At 44.8% G+C, this 25,977-nt stretch overlaps 1 protein-coding gene across 4 annotated transcripts in view; it reads right to left on the bottom strand.

The window, feature by feature from the left end:
- RYR3 (ryanodine receptor 3) overlaps positions 1 to 25,977 on the bottom strand; it is a 551,722-nt gene that overhangs the window by 36,555 nt on the left and 489,190 nt on the right. For 3 of the 4 annotated variants that reach the window (XM_082647182.1, XM_082647181.1, XM_082647180.1), the window contains exons 68-80: positions 21,092 to 21,179; positions 20,904 to 20,996; positions 13,268 to 13,438; positions 12,488 to 12,547; positions 10,846 to 10,977; positions 10,275 to 10,387; positions 7,396 to 7,492; positions 5,671 to 5,777; positions 5,211 to 5,262; positions 4,046 to 4,102; positions 3,076 to 3,175; positions 2,844 to 2,923; positions 1,296 to 1,372 (exon numbers count right to left, since the gene is read on the bottom strand). In XM_082647182.1, the coding sequence (XP_082503308.1) occupies positions 1,296 to 1,372; positions 2,844 to 2,923; positions 3,076 to 3,175; positions 4,046 to 4,102; positions 5,211 to 5,262; positions 5,671 to 5,777; positions 7,396 to 7,492; positions 10,275 to 10,387; positions 10,846 to 10,977; positions 12,488 to 12,547; positions 13,268 to 13,438; positions 20,904 to 20,996; positions 21,092 to 21,179 (1,227 nt within the window). The remainder of the gene's footprint in view (positions 1 to 1,295; positions 1,373 to 2,843; positions 2,924 to 3,075; positions 3,176 to 4,045; positions 4,103 to 5,210; positions 5,263 to 5,670; positions 5,778 to 7,395; positions 7,493 to 10,274; positions 10,388 to 10,845; positions 10,978 to 12,487; positions 12,548 to 13,267; positions 13,439 to 20,903; positions 20,997 to 21,091; positions 21,180 to 25,977) is intronic. The other variant, XM_082647183.1, reaches the window with a different exon arrangement.

The raw sequence follows: 25,977 nt of genomic DNA on the forward strand, positions 1-25,977 counted from the left end.
CCATTTTACAAATACACATTATTTTTATAATCAGCAAAAAACCATTTAAAATACCTTAAAACTTCTGTTAGAACTCAGTTGGCCTCTAAGGGTATGTCACCTGTCCCTCTAAGCCAGCATTATAAATTAGCTTAGCAATATTAAGTACTACAAACTACCAAGAGAACTCTTAGAAAGTTAATCGAGAATATCATGAGCAATACAGGACTGAACTGCCTTGATTTTCGCCATCTTTGAGTCCACATGTACTATTTCACCCTCAGTGAGTCAGGTCTGGCAATATTACATTTTCTTTTCCTGAGGGAGGCTGTCGGTGGGGGAAAAATGGAGCTGAGGACAGGGATTGTACTGCAGCTCAAATATGCTCTGTATATCCCCAGGGTACAATATTTACCCAATCCAATATGACTAGCAATATCATGCGGTCCACCAAAAAAAGAACATCCATCTTCCAAATTTTCAATTGGACTAACGTTCCAAGTTTAAGAATTATTAATCGGAGGCAAACGAGCTAGATAATTATAACTTTGACTTCTTTCAGAATGAGTTGCAGACGGTTCAAAATACATATGAATCTCGGAGAATAAGCTGACACTTTTCTTAGAAAGATTGCTGGCTTGTTTCTGAAATGAGCAAGTATGGTAACCTTACGACTTTTGGTTACCTATTGTTCATCTGTCAGAGGGTTCAGCCATGAGGGGAGGCTTACGCCACTGGGTAATATAAATGGAAAGTTTAATGCTTTGTTTTTCAGACAATGTCAAAATGTTCCCACGTCAGGATGTGCCTCTGTCAGAATGGATGTGTCAAAATATGTACCCACAAAATATCTATTCAGGCTGAAAGAATTGTTAAGGATTAACAAAGTGCCTAATGGGTCTAATGAACACATAGCCTTGAGTCATACTGAGGGATTCCTCCTCTTTTCCGTTCTTTTCTAGTTTAACTTTTATGAGCATACATGTTTAAGAGAAACTCACTTAGCTCCAAATAAAACAACCTAAGAAAAAAGGAGGTAAGGGCGATTCAAACACCAAACAGGTGTTGGTAGGGGTGTGTGTGTGTGTGTGTGTGTGTGTGTATAGATTACATTTTCCCCTCTGAATGCTATTTGAAGGTAATCCTGAGGGCTGGAGGAACAATACCCATCCTCTTAGCTTTCGGAAGTAGGTACTCCTTTCTCAATAATTCCATGATAAGCCAGTTTATTCTGTGGCCCTCCCCCACCCCATTCCCCTTTCCCTGAATAGTGAAGAACTTTAAAAAAATGCTATGGGTGGTTTTCCCATATTTACCTGCAAGACTGCATAAGACCAGAAAGGCTTTGAAAGAACCCAGCATCCTTTTTCTCCTTTAGGTAATCTAGCATTTTCTGCAAGGGAGACACATTTAAAAGGGAAAAACAATGAAAACTATGGCACACGTACTAACCCTCCTAATTGTGATGGACAGATGGCAGCCATGCAGGTACACCGAGTCAGATCCAGGATGGTGGTTTGTAATCCTGGGTAAGCATCGAGATACTCCACCTGTGGACTTAAACCTTCAGTGTGCCTGAGCGCCACCCTCCACTTATGGAACCAGAATATTTTAGGGCAGATGTTTTATTTTATAAAGGTCCACTGGTATTGACAGTATAGTGGATCTTTGACATTCATAGATTTACTGTTTGAAGCCTCTTCTATTTGGGAACAGGTGCCAGGACTGGGATGTAGTAATGTTTACGGTTGCTGAGGTATAATCTGAACAGCTCATGCAATGATTTTAACGCACTGGAGCAAGGAGCTTACCTACTAATGAGCCTAGTTGAGAGCTCAGTATCTCTCTCACAATAAGACTTAGTGTCCTCTGTTCCCTGTTACTGGCAAGCCAGGAACTTTGTCTGACATAATAAGAATTTTCTTTCTTTTTTTTTTTTTTTAAAGGGCTCTGTAAGAAAGTCAACTGACGGGGTGGTGGTGGAAGAGAACAGAAAGTGAGAGGTGCCTTTGAAAATGGTAGTTCTTAATGAGAAATTTGTTTGTGATGAGTTAAAGCCTGGGAAAAATTATACGCAATAATGGTAGTCATGGATTTGGAAATTCTCAAAGGCCCTGGGATATAACCCTTATGAATGCCAAAAGTCTTTGAAATTTCATTTTCCTGTGCACACACAGATGCTTTTATTTTTAGCCAGAGCCTGGAGTACTCAGGAGACACCGGTGCATTTCTATCTCCTGTAGCCAGTTCCAAATCAGATTGCTGAATGAACTCCATGTGCCAGACGCTCCACTTTGTATGTCTTTGTGTGTTCCCTCATTTAATGCATGATGGCAGGAGTTTTTATTTGCATTATTCACTGCTACACCCTCTACCCACAGAAGAGAGCCTGGCCCTAGTGCATAGTCAACAATCACTAAACAGCTGTTAAATAAATGAATAAATGAATGAGTGAACGAACAATAGGTGTGTGGGGTTATGAACCTCACTTAACTGATCAGGCCCCTTTTGCTCACAGTAAGGCAGCTAATAAGGGAAAGGGTCGAAATAAAAACCTAAGGCTTAGAAAACTTCCTCTAGAGCATATTTTTGTAGAAATGATGAAAAAAATGTAATGTTTTTCTTTTTGAAGCCTAGGTAAGCCCTCTTTACTAAGCATACCTTTGTCTAAAGACTCCTAGTCCTGGTTTTATCTGTGTTCCCAGTTACTCTGATATAACTGGTCACTAAGGACAAAACACCAGCAAAGGTGATTCTGGGCGGCCACCTCTGTAGCAGAGTCAACATCTCTTCCCTGAAGTGTGACAGCTGTCAAATGGAAATACCCCAGGAAGTCTGCCCCACCTCCTGCAAGCCCCCATTACCTGCTGCACGCCAGCGTTGCCCCCATTCAGAATGGCGATCCCCAGCTTCAGAGTCTCCACCACCATGGGGCTCATCTCACCTGCCGTGGTAAAGATTCCGTTGAATCACCAAGGAAACAGAGGGTAAATCACATCTACTGGGCTTTACCAGGACCCGTTAATAACGACGTCACGTCATGGTGTGACATCTCTGTGGTAGCTAAGGGGCCCGTGTAGAAATCCCAGAAATCACCTTTGCTGGCGCTTATCATCTGAAGGACCATCTCTGCGGCTCCACGCTCATGCAGCCGAGCTTGCTGATAGAGGGTTTTCTGCTTTTCCATTTCTTTCTCCTAGAAAAAAAAAAAAAAGCGGGAAAAGATCTGTTTACCCCCAGAGAATCCACCGTGGTCAGGTGAGTTGAGAGAGAGAATCTTTACTTGCCTAAGAAGGCAACAAACATAATTTTGAACAAAACAGACTTTGGAAGTTTATTTTTAGATGCTGTCCAGCTTTCCAAAACTGTCCACCCATAATTTACTCACCTTTCGATGCGGAATTTTCTACTTTTTGTACTGATAGGTAACACAGTCTGTTCCCCTGTGATACTATAATTATAGGAAGTGACCCCAGATTAAAATGTGCTTGCTTTCAATGTTCAGTCATACAGGAAAACCTGCTGAGGGCTCAGCTGGAGTTTATCTGTAGGAAACACCCACTTATCCAGAATGCTCAGACCACACTTAACTGAGACTCTACCAGCTATGAGATGCTAGAATGTCAAGGCTTTCCAGAACTGTAATCGTCTTCATTTACTTTTACTGTTGTATACTTTGTCTGTAAAACAGTACAAGTAAACTCATGTCGCTCTATCTTGAGAGATTCAGGGTCCTGCACTGCCTCAAAATTAAGATTGTGATTAAGTACGTTTACAGAATAACGGTGCAAAAAACCATCCAGTGTCTCTACCGCTGTGAATTTTCACTTTTGAACGTTTGAATGTGCCCTTCTACGGCCCCTGTTACCACCACACTTGGGTAGAGGTAGGAGATTTTCCAGAAGAGCAAAGCTGTGGGGCCGTTTGCTGACTGAGCCAAGAGACAGACAGCAACCACAACTAATGTATTTGCCACCAGACACCTGTGGTGGGTGAGCCATGTGGCTAATGTCAGCACCCACCCCTGAAGGCCCTCCTGCTGTCTTCCATCTTAGTGAGAACTTACTTCAAACGTTTTTTCCTTGTCTTCCTCCCCTTCTTCGTCTTCCCCACTCTGACAACTCTGAATTGCATGCAGCAGGGAGAGGAGGAGACAGACAATCAAATTAAAGGTGAGCCTTGTATGTATATGTATGGCTGGTTCACTTTGTTATACAGCAGAAACTCACACACCCTTGTACTCCATTTATTGGAGTACATTATACTCCAATAAAGATGCTAACAAAACAGAACAAAACAAAAAGGTGAGCCGTGTAAACAAGACTCTACTGTGTGAGGAAGGGGACAGGATGTAATTCACAGGTACCTCAGGACCTCAGCACTCTGTAAAACCAAGAACATTTGGACCACTGCAGGCAACATTCAACTATAAAGGCCACCTTTGCAGTTACCACGGGGTTCAGAAATGAGAAACGGGAACGCCGAGATCACACAGTCAATGGGGACCCATCGGGTTTAACCACAGACCTGAACTCTTCTACTTAGTGAAGTTCTGGTGTAAATCGAGAGACAAGAGCACAGGGAGCTGGCCTTTCTCAGCAAGAACCAGGGGTTTGGACAAAAGATTAGGGAAACCCAGACTGTGAATCCCAAAGTGACCCCGTGGTGCAGCTGGCAGGGGAACGGGCGCTCCTGTACCCCAACCTACCCCCCTTGCTGCCCGACATGAAGTTCTCCCATTTGAGAAGCAGCAGTTTGCTTAACCACTTGGCATTCCAGAGGCCACCGTCCCTCTCTGTGACACAGAAACGTCATCTCTGGTCACTCCATCTCTTCCAGAACACTAGGAACTTCCTGTAGTCTCTAGGCCTGTTTCCAAATGTACCGGACCTCCTTCACCTACAGATGTGTCTGAACTGCTGGACGTGTTCTGAGCACTGAGTAAAAATACGAGGATGAAGTGGATGCCTAAGCCCTGATTAGCTGGTTCAGAAGCATCATGAGAACCCAGCCACCAGACCCACTGTTTCTGCAAAGCTTCAAGGTTTCTATAGGATGATGGGAGAGTGGTTCATTAATGCTGCCCGTACGGCACGTGAACTGTGCAAGGCCTGGAGCCCAGGCCATGACCCAGTCCCAGGCCTGCTGCTTCCTGTGACAGTTTTCATGTGCCTGAAGAGGTCTAAGGGAAATAGAAAGACTGAGACAACGGGCAGAAAACCCACGTGTACCTTGGCCATCATGCTGGCATAGGAGGTGTACAAAGGGTCGTCTTCCAGTTTGCTGGAAAGAATGGAGGAAATATTTAGCAGGCTACCTTTGGACCCAGCAGAAAATACCAAGTGCCGTATACATCTTCAATGTACTAGTGAATTAATCAGAAACTCCCTCCCTCACCCCGATTCTTAGAAACCACTGTGAAAATCTGAATCAGCCTTGGCTTGACATGGAATTCAGGGATGAAGTTACAATTTCAGGCTGCTTCATCTTCAGACTCAGGGTCAGGCGTTATGATGAAAGGGCTTAGGTAGTTCCCCTAGAGGTTTCTCGATGGCCAAGAACAGAGCAGCAAGGAGGGCTGCTCAACTCTGGCATCCCCTCTGTGCACACTGCAACCTGCGGGAGGACGGTTTGGGGTCGACACAGCTGTGCCTGTGCCTGGGACGAGCAGGGCGCTCCGGCAGTGCTGACCTCCTCTCTGTGAGAGCATTGCGGCTAAAGTGGAGTATGATCTGATGAAGTGGGTCCGGCTGCTTTTCTGTCTCCTCCGCCTCTTCTTCTTCCACCTTGGGAGATCTCTACACAAACCAAGGCAGACAGGTTTTAGGCACGGATTTCAGCACATGGCACACCACCGCATGCGAACAAAGGTAAGAGCACCAGGCACAGAGCGCATCACCTCAAAGCACAGAGAGAAACCGCGACGTCATATGTTTATTTCAGGACAGAAGCCCTAAGGATGCAAGGTTTGGGAATGAAATATATGTATTTTTCAGCCAATTAAAGAAACACTGCAGTTTGGGGGGTTAAAACGAAATGAAAGGAAAAGCAAAAGCCTGACCGCAGGGGAGGCGCTACAGACCCAAGTCAGCAGAACTCTCATGCAAGCTCTGGGCACCCTCGGTCAGGAGGGAAGCCCTGGAGAGTCCCCGAGAGGCCGCGTCTCTCCGTCAACACCTGACATTTCTCTTGGAGAGCTGGGCTGGGAACAGGTGTGGGGCAAGAGTTATAAAGCACTGGGGCTGTTTTGGGGTCTATTACTATTCTAGACTCAACCCACGGAAATAGTTCTCTTTCCTGCCCTCACCCCTGACCCTGAAAATCTTGCTGTTCCTGAGAGATGCCATCCTGGAGCTGTGAGCCTTGCAGTTTCTCCTCTTTTCTCTCTCTCCTTTTACAGAAAGGGAAATAGCAGCTGATGCCAGACGTGTAAGTGGATTTTCCAGCAGTGGCAGAACAAGCAGGGTGGACCATATTCAGTAAATTGGTGAGAACTGCGCAGGTTGTGTGAATGGTTCAGAAGAAGGGAGAGGGTTGAAATGATGTTCATTGTCAACTTCACACTAATCAAGAAACTGGGAAAACCAAGTGACTGTCTTTCTCACCGACAGGAATATATGAAAAGACTGAAGGGCATAAAGAGAAATGGAAAGAAAATGCGGGAGGAAGGATTAAAGGAAAAAAGCCAGGAAGAGGATAAGAAACAGAGGGAGATGGGGAAAGGGAAAGAGAATGTAACATGAAAAGTGTAAATATGAGAAACACAGGGCAAGACTAATGGAGAGAAGTAGGGATGAGAGAAAAAGATAGATGGGAGAAATAAGGAGAAAGAGGAAAAGAACCAGGGCTTGGCCAAAGGAGAGGAGGGTGTATTTTCTTTCTGAACCAGGATGAAGCTCAGTGTTGCTGCCGCGATAAGCTTTTCCCCTTGCGTGTTGTTTCAAGTAGTTTTAGAGCATGAAGCCTGTTAGAGACGAGGCGTGGCAAATCTTCAGAAGGGCCAAATACAGAACTGTGAGATGCAGGAAGGGCATTTAGATATGCCTTCCCCAAAGTGAAGCTACTGACCGGACATGCAGGGCTTTGGCTGGGGTGGCTGGCCTCCTGCAACCAAGGGTGCTCAAAACTTAACTTAGCATGAACTTTTCAAGGCACGGCTGCGCATCCCAAGCAACATCAGCTGTTAGTGAGGACGGGGGAGGATGATCACAGGACCAGCCCCTCCAAGTGAAATTCATCCTCTGGCTCTTATGACCATTATTAGCAGGGTTCCCTCTGATAATTTATACAGTTAGCTCCTTTCAGATTTATACACCCAATTCTTTGCGCATCTTTAATGGTTATAACGCACACACATGAATACAAAAATCAAATGCATTCGCACCCATATCTGCTCCCAGTTGAGTCAGTACTTACAGCCAAATCCTGTACTAGTTTCTCTTCAAAGGAATACTCCTCTGTTTCTATCCAAAATCTCTGATAGCCATGGAGGAAGAGGTTAATAGAGCGGTGCCTGAGCGGAAGGGGTGAGAGTGAGGTCAAGAGGGGTCCACGGGACACCTTGTTTTAGTTTGGGCGGTTAACGGTTAGTAAGCAGTTTTTGTACAATCCTTATCTTCTGATTGGTCAGGGTAGCCAAGAGCACACCGTAAGCATTTGTTTCAAAGAAACCAGAACCCTCTAATGTGGCGGATCCTGAATATCTGGTTCAAGACCTGGAGGTCACCGTAACCCTCCTCCGGTCTCCTTGGGTCTTTATAATGTTTTCCTTATAGTGAGAATTCATTAGGCCAAGGAACAGTCCTGAACTATCTGCTAAATACGGCAATTCGGTTATTCATTTTGGCGGATCACCTGTCCAGGTGATCCAATCTAAATCATGCTGATGGTGAGGGGGTCAGTCTCAGATACGCTGAAAGCAGCAAAGCGTGGCTCCTTTAAGGGCCTCTGAGGAACCACAGCTGCAAGGAATCCAGCTTCTACTCAGGAAGCAAAGCTTGGGCACGCTGCACAACTTCCGTGTGCTTCACAGGTTCTAGCTGTGGCCCTGGTATGTGGGAACACTGGATACACTGGCACAAGCCACTCACTCCCTATAGGACAAGACTGACGTCTGGGAATATTAGCCGCTGAAGAGCCAGTAAGTGGTTACCCAAACGTGAGGAGGAAAGGAGAGGAAAGGAAGGTCAAGACCAGAGTCATCGAGACCTGGTCATGGTTTCCAGTAGAACACAGCCCTTACCATCTTTCTTCAAAATCTGACCAATCAGAGTTTTTTAAAAAAATTGTACAAATTTGTGTCTTTATAGGTCATGTTAAATCATGGTCAAGAAAGGAGGAGTGTGCAGAGAATGAGCGGGTCTCTCCACCGGTTACATTACCATTAAAATGAGTATAAGCCTGTCATACTGAGTTTTTTCATTAACCTTTTCCAGCCAAACCCGTTGAAAGGTGCTCAGGAAGAAATTGTTAATTTTGTGTCTGGGGAAAAGCATACAGGTTTTCTTTTAAAAACTCACATCAGAGAAACAGTTTCCAGATGATAAAATAAATCCCTTTAGCCCTTTAGTTTGGAAGACTCCATGTAGTTTAGATCCTCATAAGATGGAGAAAAGGAGCGGACTCCACCACTAGCTTCTTAGGTAGTTAGTTTTTATTGTCGTTATGAAATCTACGTATAATTCTCCATGCTAGGGAGAAGTCCAGGGCAACCCTCTAAAACAGCTGGGTTAGGGGCTGGGGTGGCCACGTTTCATCAAGGACACAGTGAATTCCTGGACTTACTATTATCCATACAGGGACAGAGTCGTTGAAGGAGCAACCAAAATATTAAAGGACGGTACTAACATTGTCAGTGGATTTAGAAAAAAAACTGCTTGTTTTTGAGAGATGTAATTGCCGCCTAGCTGGCCCTGGAGGCATGTGCTTAAAGCTGAGCCCTTCTGGAGGTCACGTGAGCACGTCAGGTATGGCTCTCTACCAGAGGGGAAAGCCAATGCCTTCTTGATGTTTTACCACTTCTAGAAAACAGACAAAAGTCCTAGGCGTTTTTGCGTTTTCTACTGGACTATAAATTTCATTTGTCTGCCAGGGCTTCAGCAGGCTTCATGCCCATGACTTCCTGACTTAATTTTTCAGCTTTTTATTAATGAATTCTACTTGATTTGTGATGCCTCCACCTTTCCAGAGACACTAGTTTATTTTCTCAGGAGACCTGTAGGAGCAGGTGTGTGTCTCAGAGGCCGTGATTCTCCACCATCTTCAAAGACCCTAACTAGGAGAGCTCAGTCGGCCAGCTGGCTCAGGACAGGGATATGGGACACTCTCGACAGATGATGGCCAAGATGCACAATTAGATGAAAGCAAAATGTCAAGCATAGGAATACTCTTTCATCTGATATTCCAAAGAAACACATTTATTTACATGGGATTCAGAATTTACTTGGCCAAGTCAGTTTATTTTTCCTGACCAGGTGAGGACGTTCCTATTGATTTGAAAGGTGATGAAACAGTGGCTATTCAACTACCAGCTTTGTTTATGATCACAGGCTCAACCTTACTGACTGTGCAATTAGTTTGAGGATGGGAACGTTGTCATATCGCCAATGACACCGAGTCAGCCTCAGGGGTCGACACTGGCCCAGTCTATACCGATGCTCTGCCCTATGTTGACACAGCATGTGTTCACGCACAATCCAGAAAAGCCTTCACATATAGACTTCAGATTATAGACTAAACATCCAGGGAAAGGCCTCATGCCCATGACTGGCCTCTTGGGCCATCTCTAACCAGTGCCCTTTCTTTATCTTGAAGGCAAGAACATCATGCTGAAGAAGTCTCAGCTTACATTTCTGTACTTGCTGAGGAAACATAATAATTTTGGTGTCATCCAAGTACTTGACCATGGAAATATTGTTTGTTCTGTGGATGGAATTTGGGGTAAAGTATTTTAGAAAGCAGTTCCCTTTTTCCAGGGTGCCTTTACAGCTGCACAAAGAATCCCACAGGGCAAAACTAGAGAGCTTCCATCTGCTTACGTGGCTGACTTTACAGTGCAAAACGGTGAGCTGAGGCAGGCTTGGGGGCACGAAGGAATCTCAACTATTTTCAGTTTTTATGCTTACCTTAGCAGGCCATTATACTACATGCAGACTGTAATGGCTCTGTGGGTGAAGGACTCCAATCTCTACCTCTGGGATCATGAGGGTCAGGGCCAGAAGAGAGCACAGCTCTGGGAGGATACCTTAATTCTCATCTCTGACTCACATGCCAGGAGAAAATGACAGAATACTTGCCTGGGCAGGTTGTAGAGAGGGGCCATCCTGAAACAGGCCACCACTGCCCGTTTCCGCTGCTTTGATAGCAGTTTGTGCCAGACCGCCTTCTTGGACCTCAAAGGCTGTTCCACCTGAGAAGAAACCACATGGGTAGGTGCACACCAGGCTGATCTGGGTGGCAGAAGGTAGCCACCTGCAGCCCAGACTTCTCAACCCTAGAAGAATTTTGATTTCTCAACTGTAGTCAGCAAAAGGTACCCAGCACTAAATGATTCAGTCTGTGGGAGGCTTAGGTTTTCTTTCTTTTCCCAACTGCTTCTGGTGGCTTATTGCTTTACAAATGAGTAGGGAGCTTGGATGGGTCATTTGGACTAATGGGAAAAATTTTTCAAACACTGGGAATGTTAAGCATTGAGCAGTCTTGCTACAACGAGGCACCAAGATGACACTTTGGGGGTAGGCCAGGATGATCCTTGTTCCTTGCTTTCTGTCTTACAAGGGTGCTCTTAACTAAGAGCTGAGTGTGGAGGAGTTTTATATTTTGCAGGGTAGTCTTCCTTCCTCAATCCTCAGGGTAGACGCTACTTACCTGCTCTAGGTGGAAGACAGCTGCTGAAATTCTCTGCACACGCTCCACTGTCTTTTCTGGGTTGGAAGGTTCTTCACTCTTCAAAACATCCTTGTATAGGTTCAGTTGCCACTTTACAGCCGGGTCATCAGACTGCAAATTGAAGCATGTACATGAAATGAGCAATCTCTTATATCTCTTGAACTGAAAAGGCCTTTTACTCCTAGCATGGTACCATAGTGTTCAAGAGTCTTTTCTATTAATTCCTCTCTCATTTTCTCTATTATCTTTTTCTGGAACAAAGCAGACGCTTTGTAGGAACTTCTCATTCTAGCCTATATGTCTCTTAACCTTCTGTCATATTTTCCACCCCTTTCTCTCTGCTCTGCCTTACGATTTCCTTAAATCGAGCTTCCAATTCATAAATTCTCTTTGCAGCTGTATCTACTATATTTTTTAACCTATAACTTGAATTTTTAATTTCAATGATTATTTTTAACTTTTAAAAATCACTGTGAGGTCTTTTTCAGTGCCACCTCCCCTCTCCTTTTTAAAAAATAATGTCCAAGTCTTGCTTTATAGTTTACATTGCTGGCTTTATCTCTTTAAATATTTCAACCACACTTTAAAAATTCCTTTCTGTAGCTCCTTAGGCTTGAATTCTTCATTTCGTGGCATTTTCTGACTCTCTAATGGTGGTGGATTTCCTTTCACACCGTATTTTTATGAGCTTGTATTCAGGAGGAGTTTTGTTGACTAGCATCTCAGCCCATATTCTAGCAGGTAGACACTCTCTAAGTGGTTTCATGGCTGTTTTTACAGATGATTCATGGGTTTCACTGGTTCAAGGCCAGTTTTATGTACGTTTCTTGCTCTACATTCATGCACAGCATGGGAAGTTAGGCCCCACACTCCCGTTCCAGGTTACTAAAAACCCCAGCCCCTATAATATATATATCTGGTCAGGAGAGCTCTGCGAGTTTTCCCAACTGCATCATCTTCTCTTCATTACTATGATTTAGAGCACCTATTTTCTGGCACTTGGAATTTCTTTTTACTGCCTTTTTTGTAGTATATTTTACCCACCAGGAATTCCTACATATTTGGGATGGAAAGTAGAGGCTATTTGTGTCACTTTAATCTTCCATATCAGAGCATAATATAATGTATCTGAGGAAAGAGCTGTTCAGATGTGCAGGCTTGGAAAAATCTTAAATAGCCTTAAAATCAAAATTGGTCTTGATTTTGTTTGTTTTTTTGGGTTATATCAACTCAGGTACAAAGTTACTTTGTTTACAAATCTCTAGAGCTGGAAGTGCTAAAACTTCCCCCAGGTGTCTGTTCCCCTCTTTAACAAAGCTCACAGTCAGTAAATTCTGAGACCTAATCTAACCCCCCTGCTATGGCTTGATGCTCACACAGTGGGAGGTGGGAGGACATGTTTTACTGGGCCTCTCTGCAACAGCAAAGGCAAGAACAAAAATTAAGGGCCAAAAAAATGAAAAACTAAGGGCAGAGAGTTAGTTCTACCGATTAAGCACAAGTACTCTGAGGCTGTTTTTAGAACACATTTAAAAAAACATGAGTAAACTAAGTGGGTGTGTGGCACCCTGCAGCCAGAAGGAAGCCTGTGTGAGTTCTCATTGTCTTCCTGCTGCATCACCTTTTCCTGCAAGTGCAAGTTATTCCACAGATGTTCCTTCACCTCTTCGTCTGTGTCCTTCTGTGGAAAGAGATGTTGAATTTTATTCCTACAGGTCAATATGGAAATATAAAGCAGGGATGCACTGAGGGCCAATGGACAGTTTTGCTGCAATCTTTATTACGAGGACAAAAGAATAGAATTGACAGAGACTCGTCCCAAAGGGCATGCGCTGACTCCCAAGTCAGCTGTAAAGACAATGGGGTGTTGCGACTTCCCTGGTGGTGCAGTGGTTAAGAATCCGCCTGCCAATGCAGGGGACACGGGTTTGAGCCCTGGTCCAGGAAGATCCCACATGCTGCAAAGCAACTAAGCCCATGTGCCACATCTACTGAACCTGTACTCTAGAGCCCACAAGCTACAGCTACTGAGCCCGCGTGCCACAACTACTGAAGCCCGTGTGCCTAGATTCCGTGCTCCACACAAGAGAAGCCACCACAATGAGAAGCCCAAGCACCGAAACGAAGAGTAGCCCCCACTCGCCACAACTAGAGAAAGCCCAGGTGCGGTAATGAAGACCCAATGCAGTCAAAAATAAAATAAATTAAAAAAAGATATATATATACATATATAAATGGTAAATTAAAAAAAAGAAAAAAAGATGATGGTGCGTTGCCACTGTGCACCTTGGCACCTCTGTGTCCATTGGTCTCCAGGGAAGAAGGACAAATCCTTTAGGGGCTGAGCACTGATCACCACCACCTGTATTACATGCTCCACCAAAGCAGATGGGCGACTTACATAGCTGTACCGTGATTTTGCGAGGGAGATCAGCTCCTGATCGCCTGGGGTGCACATATTCAAACCAATGGGCAGCATTTTCTTGAGTGCAGCCACGATGAGGGAGGTCTGGATGGAATACAAGTCCCCCCTCCGCTTCGTCTTCTTCCTCTCCTGGTCCTGTCCTCCAGACTAGGAGATGAGGTTGAAACAAACGGGTTGAGTGACTCTGAAAGGCACCGCCTCACCTTGGAGGCAGCCTGCCTCCTGTGGCCCCATCAGTACAGGGTGGGCCTTTCTATTAAACATTTCAGAGGACAGTAAAGAAGCATATGAAACAAAGACAACCAGGTGGCCCTTCAAGACCGGCCCTGACCCTGAGCCCTCTCCTTGTGCGCATGCTCACGGAACCACGTGACCAGACACACACCACGGACACCCACGGTCTCTGTTCGCTGACATCTGGGCAGTATGAACAAACTGGTGTTTCTACTAAAAGAATGATTCGATAACTGACAAAATGACTGCAGAGAAGAACTGAGAATCCTGATGCTGGGCGGCAGTAAACAAGTGAAAGAGCATCTACCCTAGAACAACTGCTGGTGGCCAGGGCTGAAGCGAGCCTTTTGGAGCACCTGCATCCCACTCAGCCTCTGCTCAAGGCAGCACACGTTCCTGCAGGAAAAGGGGAACCCCCGAGTAGGTAGGGCTGCTTTGGGATCTGGTTGGGACAGAGTTAGGAGAAGCAGTGCAGACAAGTGAGGGAACGCCCCAAGTCTGGGGGAGTCTGCCCTCTTTTGGTTACTTTCTCACCCCTTTCTGGGAGCGTTCATCCAATGAAGTGGGAGGTTTGAGAGAAGAGGCCAATGCACTAGGCTATGGCAGCCCCAGGCAACCAACTGAGGACCCTCTGCGCCCACAGCACGAGGTGGGTATGGGTGGGCTCAGCAAAACAAGGCTCTGTGGTGACCCGATTTTCCTGAGTCAGGTTCCAAAAGAGCAAAGCGGCCCACGTGGTATGTCATTTGCTGGACCCTGCCTCAGCTGAGTGGGCTCTTGCTGGAAGTGAGGAAGGGCTGGGTGGCCAGAGGCAGAGAATGAAGTCAGGGACCATGACAGGGGAGAATCGGGGCTCATTAAAACTTTTGCTTTATGAGGGCCTTCAAGTGTTTGCAGCATCCAGGCGGTCACGCTGTGGTTCACAACAACCCAAACACATAAGGCTCTGGGAGCAGGGGAGAGTCCAGATGCCTCCTCTGGAACTGGCTTGTAAGACCTGGGGCCCTCGGCTGGAACAGAATTTGTTTTGTGAAGGACTGGCTTTCTGAGAGAAGATTAAGTACGGTCAGAATTCACACCGTCTTGGGGCTGATCTCTTTAAATTACTTCCCAAAGTGTGAAGGAAGTTCATAATTATTAATGGACACTCTTAAAATAGTGGCGACTTCTTTTACCCAGCTTGTGGTGGCTAAACCTTCGGGTGGTTACACCACAGAAACCACAGTGAAATCCCTGGCCAGCAAAACCCAGTCTGACCAAATACTGCCAGACAACTCTACTTGTGCCTCGTGCTCCAAAACAACAGGTCAGATCCAGGACAGCAGTGGGAGGCGGCAGTGAGAAACATGAGGAGGGAGGGGGATGTGAGACAGACAGGCAAGATACACAGTGTCTTATGTTCTAGACACACAGTAGACGGCTGATTCACACAAAGACCTCAAGAGCTCTATCATTTACCGAGTGCTTTCTGGGTTCCTTAGATGTTCTATCAGGTAGAGAATTCTAAAGGTTGTGCCTAACGCAGAACTCATTTAAAGTCTAAACTACCTTTGAAAATTGTAAGGGTAATTTGTGAGGTTCTATCCTCAGATTGTCCATAGAGGATAGAACCCAGTTTTGTGAATATAAATTATGAGGTATTGTTACATATACATTACATATAAATGTAAGAGGTAAACAGTAACATGCAGTATACAATCAAGGAAGTATGCAATATAGAACTCTGTGGATTTGATATGCAATTTAAATAATTTCTTGCTCACTATTTTATTCGGCCAATCTCATGTTGTTCTAACTACAAATGCTAAATATATGACGTGGCTCCAACGTGCCTGCTACTTAAATAAAGCATTTCTAATCCTCCCAACAAGGCTGAGACACCCAGTCAGTTTTATAAAGGGGAACATGAGGTTCAGAGCAGTTAAGTGATTTTTCCAAGGTCACACAGCAGTTAAGAGTCTGGGCCAACATCCAGGCCGACATCTACCTGGCCATGGCTCCATTTTCCTTTTCTAACTAAGAGCTGCACATGACCTGGTTCCTGCACATCTCCCTGTCTCTGCTACAGACCTGAGTGCAGAGGGCTTGGGACAAGTGGCAGCAGACACGCATCAATGGAGGCATAGAGAAATATTTCCAGGCAATAACCTGTATAGGTTACTGGAAAATTGTCCCAGGGTTTATTCCACTGTGTGCACATTTTATGCAAAAACTCATGGCTATTTCCAATCCTTGCTGCTGATTCCAAATCCTTGACTTTAGTCCTTGGAAAACTCTCTTTGACGCATAGGAGCCTTGCACAAGAGGCAGACATGTATAGTGTGGAAGGGCTGGGATCACTAACAGCAGATAAGAGGAGTGAGTCTCCCGAGCTCTCAGCCCCAGCCAGCGTCCCTATCTGTTAGTATGCTGGCTGCAGAGTGGGCAGCTGGGGAGGGGAGCAGAGATAGCAAGGAGACCTCGGATAGGGCGAGGCTTGGCTGGCTTCCCCGGCTTCCCCATTCCGAGGGTGGGTAGGGCCTACATTCACTCTTTGACAGGCAGTTGTCTTCCCTGAAGCAGGCCCTGGGGACCTCCAGGTGGGGAGATCCATTCTGTACCACCCCCACGGTGATCACAGTGCAGAGGGTGGCCAGAGCCTGGCACCTCTAATACTGGGACAGAAAAGACACGTCATGCATTTGACCTGTACCTTTACTTGCATGGCCTGTGTGGAAAGACAAGAGAAAAGAAACAAGGAGAAGTCAGTCAGTGAAAGCAGGGGTCCAAGACACAAGGCACCACATGTTAGTCACAGGTCTTTCACCCCCATTCCTCTGCCAACACCATAGAAAACCAACGGCTCTGGAAGCCGGTTGAGCACAGCATGAAGAGCGGGTGGGAGGTTAGGATGGAGGTTAATTGGATCAAAAGGACTTACACCCAGACCAAGCAGTGCATCCCTGGGGCAAGGTCATCAGAGACCAGCCTTCCAGAGTGTGTGACCCTCGGACCCTGGTGGTCTTCAGATCTGGCCACCCAAGTGAACTCTTAGATCTCATGCCTTCCCCGCCTCCCACCTCCCTCCTGGCACCTGGGTGGGATGCAGATGATCTGTCATGTAACCAAAGACCCCAATTTTCTTTTTTCCTTCCACCCACCACATTATCACCTCCAGAAGATCTGTGGTTACAAAAAGAGTAGGGAGAACTGAACTAACGGGCCATGTGTGTGCTTCCCCTAAAAAAAGTTTCTAAAAAATGTACTCTAGGAATATCCAAGGTGGTTCAGGATCACCCCACAGCCCAAAGGATGGGGAATCTCCCTTCTGTGCTGTGACCTTTAAATATACCTTAGGTCAAAGGCTCCTACACGCTATAGGTTCTAATTTTATTATTTTCTTCACATATTGCTAGGATTAGTTAACTCAATGCATTTCCCTAATGCTGGAAATGCTTTTATTTATGTGTGTGTGTAAATATGTATTTATCTATCGATCTATTTATGCATCTTTTAAATGTTAGCTGAAAGTTTTTATTTCCGAAACAGAAATCTAGAAATTCCTATACCTTCAAAATCATTTCATTTCCCCACACTTTATCACCAATAGTTTATGACCAAATAGACAATTTATGTGTGAACTTTAAAAAAACAGAGACTCTTAAGGGAAAAGGAGTTGGAGGAGGACACAGCACACGGTAGGTGGTGTGCTGTGTTGAGACAGCACACGGGGAGGCTTCGGAACGAGGGCAGAGCTGTGCCATCTGAAGTGCTCATCCCCACTGAGAGGGTGAGGGAAGTAGAGACCAGTCAACCCAACAATAGATGGTAGAGGGAAAGGTGAATGTCCAGAAGCCAGTCTGAGAATGAGAGAGCAAGAGGGAGAAGGAGAGTGAGACAGAGAGAAAGAGAGAGAGAGAGGCACTAAAGGAGGAGGGAGGGCAGTAAGAGAACAGGGAAGGGTAGAGGAGGGAATGGTAGACAGAAGAGGGGGAGGGGATGGGAGACAGAGAGATGAAGTGAATGGGGGAGGGGGAGGGGGAAAGACAGGGAGAAGAAGAGAGAGAGGGAACAGGAAGGGGGAGAGAGAAGAGACGGGGGAGGGGGGCAGAGGGAGAGAGAGCACTTGAACTACACAAGTGCAAGAGCAAAGGGAATACAAATGAAAGTGAAAAAAGGTGGGGGGGTGGAGGGAATGAGAGAGAGGAGAGTGAGCAGCTAGGGGGATGGGAAGAAGAAGCAAACAAAGTCACACGCATCATTCTGAATACCCTGGACAAGCACAAAGGTGTCTTCTCAACTCCTCCCTGCCCTTTTCCAATTCACTGAAATCACGCTCATGGGGTGAAGTGGCTTTACACGAGGCACTCTAACATGTGCTGCATCACAACTCTTTTACTGTTTATAATCTTGGTCAAGGAACTGGCATTTCTTGGGCTAAACACATTCTAACTTACCATTCCCCTCTGAGGAAGCTGCTGCCATTTTTCCAGAAAACAAAACGAGTTTAAAAACAAAACAAAAACCACCGTGCTCAGCTTAGTTATGTATTGCTGAACATATATTTGCAAACTGGTGTTATACAAACAAAAGACAATACAATGAGCTCTCCCCAAAACGTGCTTTAGCTGCTGGAAAAAAGGACACATCTTTGAACTGACCTTCAATTGATCAAGTAAGAACAGTGTGGCCCACTGTATATTTTTTCCACTTCCTTTCCATCTGCAATGGCATGTGCAGTGTGTGTGGGCGTGCAGCATTCCAGCACACATATCTCTGCCACATGCACGGAGGCCAACTTCATTTATACAACACCAGAATTCAGTTATGAGTGCAGATAAAAGCAAGCACAGGTGACCATGCAGATCAGGTAGTAGAGAGAACATGTAATTTCAGGGAGGCAAAGGCAATGGGGATTCAGCTGATAATAAAGAGAATACCCCCTCCCCATCCTCGCAATATGTAGTTCTACATCCAAAAAACACCAGAAATGGCTATGAGTTGCTGTTTATTGGAGGTATGATATCTCTCTGTCTGAAATAATGTGCTGCATTTATGTAACATTATTCAATTCTAGAGATGCATTTAAAACTGACTTTCCAACAGGGCCTACTAGTAGAGCTGCGAGAAGCCAGGCAGTAAGCTCAAGCCCATTCTACAGATTGGTAAACTGGGGCCCCGAGAAGTTAAGTGGACGATGCAAGGCCATACCTATACCGAGCAGCTGGGCCAAGAGTGGGACTTTGCTTCCTTTCAGGCTCTAGTCCTGTTTGCTACTACACTTTGTGCCTCAACTGAGGCCACAGGAACAATATGAATATCTGTTACCCTGAGAAGCACAGCAAATATTATTTAACATCTAGGGAGTGTCCTTACATCCATTACACTGTAACTCTGACCCTCTCCAACACATCTCAGAAAAAACTGGCATACAACGTCAATGGAAATGAAATGAAAGCATCTGCTCCTATGGACTAACCTTATCAGCAGGGAAGATGCACAGGTTCTGAATACGCTCATCCTCTGACAAGACTAACATACCCTTTTCCTCGTTCAGTGATGTGAATGAACAACTTCAGGTTAGTCTGTCAGTAGGTTAGTTTTGAAACATCATTCTTTGTCACCTCTTCTCTTTCCAAGTATAAACCCAAGGACCCTGAGTAGCCATTCATCACCAGAGGGCTGAGATTATCTTTGCCATTTCTGCTCATCTGGGATCCAAATTCTTGTACCAGAATCATTTTCTTTGCTTTTTTTGCCATCCTCTGACAATAACAATGGATGCTAGCTGGTTCAGTCAAAAGCCAGAAGATCTACCCCAAGTTGAAGGTAGCAAGGAATCTGTCTGGGATTCAGTGACTTTCGGTAGGTGGACAGGGTCAAACGAGACACTGTAATGGCTGTAAGAAGACCCTTCAGAGGGAACTTAGGGATAGATATCCAGGGATCAGGAGTCTGAAAATATCCTTCCTCCTGTACCTCACATGAGCAGCTGTGTATGCCAAAAGTCAAATGCAAAATAAACTTTGGAAAATCAAATAAAAATTATCCAAAGCACAAAAGGATGCACCTTAAGTAAGCTTCCTTTGCAGCAAAGATTCCTCTTGAATGTGAATATATATACACCTAATCTCTCTACATTGTATGTGCACAGTTCTATTTATCAAACTTTACCAAACAGCGCATACCAGATTCTAAACTCCAAGAATCAAATTTTGGATGCTGGAAGAAGTGTTAATGTCAACATAGCTTAAAGATGGAAGGGATGGAAAGTGCAGAGTGATTGCAGCTGACCAGAGCTAGGCACGCTTGGTGAAGTTTTGGGTGTTTTCACTTTTGGTGGCCCCTGGTCTGCAGCTCTGCATACAAAGGTCTTCTATCCCAAATGGTTATTTGGAAGGTTGCCCCAAGAGCTTTGCTACAAACACGCGACTGTCATCTTTCCAGAACTGGTTCTCACTTCTGAGGGGTTCCCGTGCACACTCCACCTTCCTGGTCCTCAGAGGCAGCACTGTACCAGCAGTGAGAGAGATGCACATCTCAGGTGTCACATGTCTCTTATACGTGACAGTACAGTCAACCCTCACCCAGGCACGCTTCTCAGGGGAAGAGAGTCCAGGTAAGCCATGACAGCCGGGAACGAAACAGCACATTTAAGTAAGCCTTGTTTTTGTGTGTACACCTAAAGGAGTGTGTCTGAGAATTCTCTCCAATAAAAACAGCAAAACCTCCCTGTGCAGAGCTGACTCAGGGGGAACCCGGAGGCCGGCTGCCCCTCCTGTATTCAATACTGCGACACCCTCCCTGTAGGTGACTCTGTTTTCAGACAGATCTTTGGAACGCCCTCTTTCAAACATTTCCCTGCAGGGGGATGGACAAATGTTTGGGTTTCTGAATGCAACTCACGTGGAAAATAAACAGAAGGCATTAAGAGGTCAGCACAGCTGAAATAAAGCAGCTACAAGATGTTCAAGATAGGAAGAAAACAAGTGCACTGTAAGAATACGTGTTTACGAAATCTTCAAAGCAAGGCAATGTCCTCACAGCTAATTAAAAGGTGGCTCTAGGCACATGTATTTTTGTAGCTTTTCTACACAGCAGGGAGTTCTGCTTTAAAACAAGTAACAGCAGCTTCTGTTTTGGAGGCCTCTCGAAGGCCTTAGGCAAGTCTTGAAACTTAAACTTTCTGACGCACAAAGCAGCTACTTATTCATAAAACGTGATGACCATGCTTGTTTGAGAGCAGTTTCTTCTGGCTCATTCTCAAAGAAAGAACAGTGGACCTGTTGGTCTCTGTTGTTTGACCTACACGCAGTAGGAGCTAATCCCTTCATACACCCAAGATATGTAGCTTAGGTCAAGGCTGGAGAGTCTTTGGAATTGATTTCTATGGACTTACTTTTGACATCTTGCTTTTGCTGTCTCCAGTTAAAAATGCCAAATTATTAATTTCGTTCTGAATCACAAAATTTTGCTCTTCCCTCTTGAAGTTCTAAGTGGGGGGAAATAAAAAAGCAAACATTACAAGAAAGTTGAGGTGTACCTTTCACCACCAACTCTAAATCCAGGGCCCCCATCTGTGCTTACGTGAGATTTACACCACAGGATGAAGACCTCTGCCACCATGCGGAAGAGCTGGTCAGAGTCAGCATCGGGGCTTTTGAGCCAGTTAGATCTGAGGTGAAAGATAAGTGAATATGCATGTGGAATTCAGCAATGATTGAAAGAGTCACACTCTAAAAATTATACCGACACCAGATGCACACATTTATCCGGATAAAATTGCATTCCCATAGAAGGCAATCTTCAGAGAGACTAAATATCGATATATTCCTTGCATGCTTAGATATAGGCATGCAATTGTTGTAGGTATTTTTGAAGACCTACAATAATCATTTCCATGTTACCAAAGGATTCCAGGATTCTCTTAGCAAACAGATGTCAGAAATCAACATTTCAAAATGGTCAAAGGTAAGGTTTTGTTTTCCTTTAAACTGAAGAGGTGATGAAGGTTACATTCTAAGTTTTGGGACAGGCCTCCTTTAATCCTCAAGTCTAGCGAGACTAGGAAAGTCTTGGTCAGTATGACATCTAATCTTGTCAAACCTCTGAAATTGTGAGCACTCTATGAACAGTTCAGGCCTTGCCCGTTTTCCTTTCAAAGCCACTTTTATGAATGAAATCTGTAAGACAATAATTTTTTTTAACTGTTATATAAAGTGTATAGGCAGAGACCAAACACCTCCTATGCCCTTTGAAATGGTTTGCAAATTCCCTATAAATAGGCATTACTCATTTAAAAAAAAAATACTAGGCTAAGAAATTTCACAGTGGCGGCAAGAAGGCTCAATTGCAGTAGAATTCAGTCATTTCCTAAAAGTTGTCTTGCCCCTATCTTGTGCGTTTGAATTATATTTTGAAATGGCTGGGTGAGTAAATATCTGCATAAAGTAACACATTAGAAATTAAATTGTCTCTCGTCTTTCTTAAAGAAAACTTTGGGGCTGTCATGAATGGTCTAAAAAACCTAATGTCCCTTGGTGGTATGCATGGTAATAGCTATCAAGAAGTCAGTTCCCTAAGCCCTGGGACATCAGACTGAATTGCTCTGAGCAGCCTGTACCGTCTGCCCATTCACGGAAGGCACCAGGCTAAGGAAGAAAGGTGAAGACTCATGAGGCCAAGACCACCTCTGCATTCCTCTCTCATCTCCTCAATTCCTTCCCGCCCTGAGTTCCAGCCTCATGGACATTTTTGTCTAATCTTCCTTGTTTTCTACCTCAGCTAGCCTCTCCTTTATAGGCAGACACTACAGGTGGTCTGCCCAACACTCATTCTCCTCTTCTTCCTTAGGCACAAACCCCCATTTTACTCCGGGTGGCACTGTGCCCTGCTGAAGGTCACATTACCCAGCCCCCCTCGAGGGACAGCCGTGGAGCTAAGTTCTGATCAATGAGATGGAAGAGGAAGCTGTTGGATGAGCCTTCTGGAAAACTCTCTAAAAAGGATCAGATAGCAGAAGGTGCCCTTTTGCCTTTCTACTTCCTCTCTGGAATGAAAACACGATAGCTCAAACTCTAACTGGCATGTTGCACCTGAAGTAACTTTGAACATGGACGCCAATGTTGAGGACAGAAAGACAGAGGAGTGAGGGTTTCTAACGAACAGCAGCCGTACTGGCCATGGACTGGCTCTCTCTGGACTTCCTTCACGTGTGAGATTTAACTTCTAATTTAAGCCACTCTGTAAGGTATCCATCACTAGAAGCCAAATGCAATCCAAACTCGAGGCTTGAGACTGGTAATGCTTTTTGATTTCTTTCATATTGATTTTTCAGGAGCGCTTTTTCAGGGTCAAGTGTCAGGTTTTATCAGAGCTGCCAGCTGTTCCTTCTGCACCGTTTTGGTTTAAATGTGCTTTATAGGCTTGTACTGTGCCTTGAGTGGGAAGAGGCAAGGGGTCACATCCTATCCCGCCCAGGAAAAGCACAGCCACCGCCAGTGTGAGTCGCAGGAACACTGAAAACAAAATCTCAGGTAAACATTTGCTCACAGGAGAAAGAGGCTTTGCATACTTTTGCCTTCATATGGGAATGCAGTTTCAGCTGAATGAATTTTGTTTTCAACACCCTTCTTCCAAGAGGCAGATTTTTACTCTTTGTCTTTAGTGAGGTTCCTTCTTCAGGTTCAGAATGGTGGGTACACATGAACCCACCGTTAAGTGTTTTCCCCCAGGCACGTAAACTCTCTGCACCTCTTAAACCAGATTAAGTCAGTATTTGCAGGAGGACAGAAGAACCCGACCTTGCCTCTCCAACTTGCCCGTATATACGTCCTACCCCCAAATGATGCAACCAGACTCTCTCCTCCCTGCTCCCAGCCTTCCACAGAACTCAGACCTTTCTCAACATTCAGACATTTGATCCTTTTGGAGGTACTTAACCGACCTGTGGGTTTCTTGTATCATCTGCTCTGCATGCTACCAAAAGGCAGCTGGGAAATGCAAAGCTGTAGGTGGGGAAGACAGTTGGGTTTAGAGGCAAAACAGAAACAAAAGGCAGGAGAATAAAGGAGCGTTAGACTGCTATTGTCAAAATGACAACTTATCAGGTTTTTGAAGAAAGTAAAGCCAGTTATCAGGTTTTGAAAGAAAGTAAAGCCATGTTCCTATATTCACTGCCCAGTTGTCTGACTAAGAGGTAAGAGCTTATCTCTGCCTTGTTCCTGAGCCTCTTGTAGAGGATACAGCCCGAGGTGGTCACCACACAGGATTCACTTGGATTCCCTTCAACAGTCTGCGAGATGGGTTTTCACCCCCAAATCGTACTATTTAAAGTTGGTCGTTTCTGTTCAGAGTGTGTCTGATTTCCAGAAAGGAGGCTGAGGCGCTGCTGCCTTGTGTAGAGAGGTTTGTTGAACCTATGTTGATGTATAATCTCCCGGCATGAGGACATGGAACCCTGATTCGCCCTGCTCAGACCACAGCATGCTGGGAGCTCTTGCTTATTCTGGGTCAGCTTCAGGTTCAACACTGACCCACAGAAGCTTCTCTTCAGAAGACTGTTTCAGCTGTCGAAGAGACTTGGAACACTGCTGTGACAGGGCTGAAGGAAGTCCAAAGGTTTAATATGACGAGAGAAAACAGGGGAGGACAGGACAAGATGGCTCTCTTCAATGTTTAAAGAGCTGCCACAAGAGAGATTGGAGTAGTTTTGTGTGGCTCTAGAGAGCAAAATCAGAGTTGATAGGAGATAACAGATCTGAACTCAAAAACGGTTCAGAGTGCGGGGAAGGGGAATTGGATGAAGGTGGTTAAAGGTATAAACTTCCAGTTGTAAGATAAGTACGTCCCAGGGGGTGTAAGGTGCAACATGATTAATCTAATTAACGCTGTATGTTATACGTGAAAGTTAAGAGCGTAAATCCCAAGAGTCCTCATCACAAGGAAAAAATACTTTTTCGTGTCTTTTATTTTGTATCTGTGCGAGGTGATGGATGTTCGCTAAACTTATTCTAAGCATTTCATGATGTATATAAGTCGAATCGTTCTGTTGTATACCTTACACTTACAGAGGGCTGTGTGTCAATTATATCTCAATAAAACTGGAAGAAAAAAAATGAATGAGAAAGAGTTGAACCAAAATGGCTTTAACTGTCTGAAACGAGAATGGGAAGGCACGCACAGTATGGTTGTACCTGTCATCCATAACCGTGGTGGACAATCAGGCAGGAAATGCACCGCTAGGAAAAGGGAAGAGGATATTGATTCATCCAGCTATAGGTAACATGAGCTGGCCTCTATTATTCCTGCCAACTCCACAATCCCGTGCTTCCAAGCCAGCCAATTCTTTTGGGTGAAGAAAGAACTTGAAGGAGGTAAAGGCACACACACAGGAAGGAAGTATTTCTAAGTGAGGCTCAGATGGCCATAATGCTCCCTGGTGTTCAGGGAAGAAAGGGTTGAGAAGTGGGGATGAATGAATTAGTGATGATCTCAAAGACTCTCTGACATTGCCATTTTTAGCAACTGTCAAACAATGTGTAAGTGGAACACACTCTATCTTGCATCTTGATTGTCAATAGTGACAAATGCAGTTAAAGAGCTATTCCAGGGGCAACCTTACTCTACTTTCATTTCTGTTTTCACCTCAAACTCTGACAAATTCCTTCGCTAACCTGCTAACATAATTATGTTATCAGAAATGACTAAAATGATGACCCTGAAAGCAGGATTTCTTTTGAGACAGTGAGTAAAATTCCCCACAGATAGGTAAGGAATTTCATACACACACACACACACACACACACACACACACACACACACTTATATATAGTGTGTGTAAGATGTTTATTTTGTAAAGCTAAATATAAGTAATCTTAAGTAAATATTTTAAACAGTAAGTACAATTTACCTTATGAAATGCTAAATGCTAAATGCTAAAATGGGCATATCCAGACGTATTCCTTGCCCATGACAGAATGGCATATCACTCAAAAGGTCAGCAACGTTCCCCCCAATATCCCTAGGTCTTTTCAGTAACTACAATGGAGTATTTGAAAATTAAACCTTCCCAAACTTACAGTTTAGGCCTCTAAACTTTAAGAGGGTGTGGTATAATAAAGACATCTATTTGGTCTTTGCCTTCCACTGGGACCTACAGTCCTTTGTTCCTTTGCCTGTTCGTGAACATTAGGCTCCTATGCCTTCCTTTCCCCCTCATCCAGCTTAAATCCCATGGCCAATCTTTAGAATTACCCTATAATATACACCCTCAACTCCCTAACCCATTTTTCTTTGTCACACTCATTTTGCAAAGCCCCAACCCTGGTTAAATCCAACTCTCTTCCCAGTCTGGGCCTGTACCTGGCAGCCAAACTGGCTGGAGAAAAACACGACTTGCCAATGGGTCCCACTTTCAATTCACGAGCGCAGATCTCCAGTGGGGCCCTGCATGTGCCCGGCAATCCCACCCA

Source organism: Grampus griseus (assembly GCF_964374135.1).
Source record: "Grampus griseus genome assembly, chromosome: 2".
Classification (NCBI taxonomy): domain Eukaryota; kingdom Metazoa; phylum Chordata; class Mammalia; order Artiodactyla; family Delphinidae; genus Grampus; species Grampus griseus.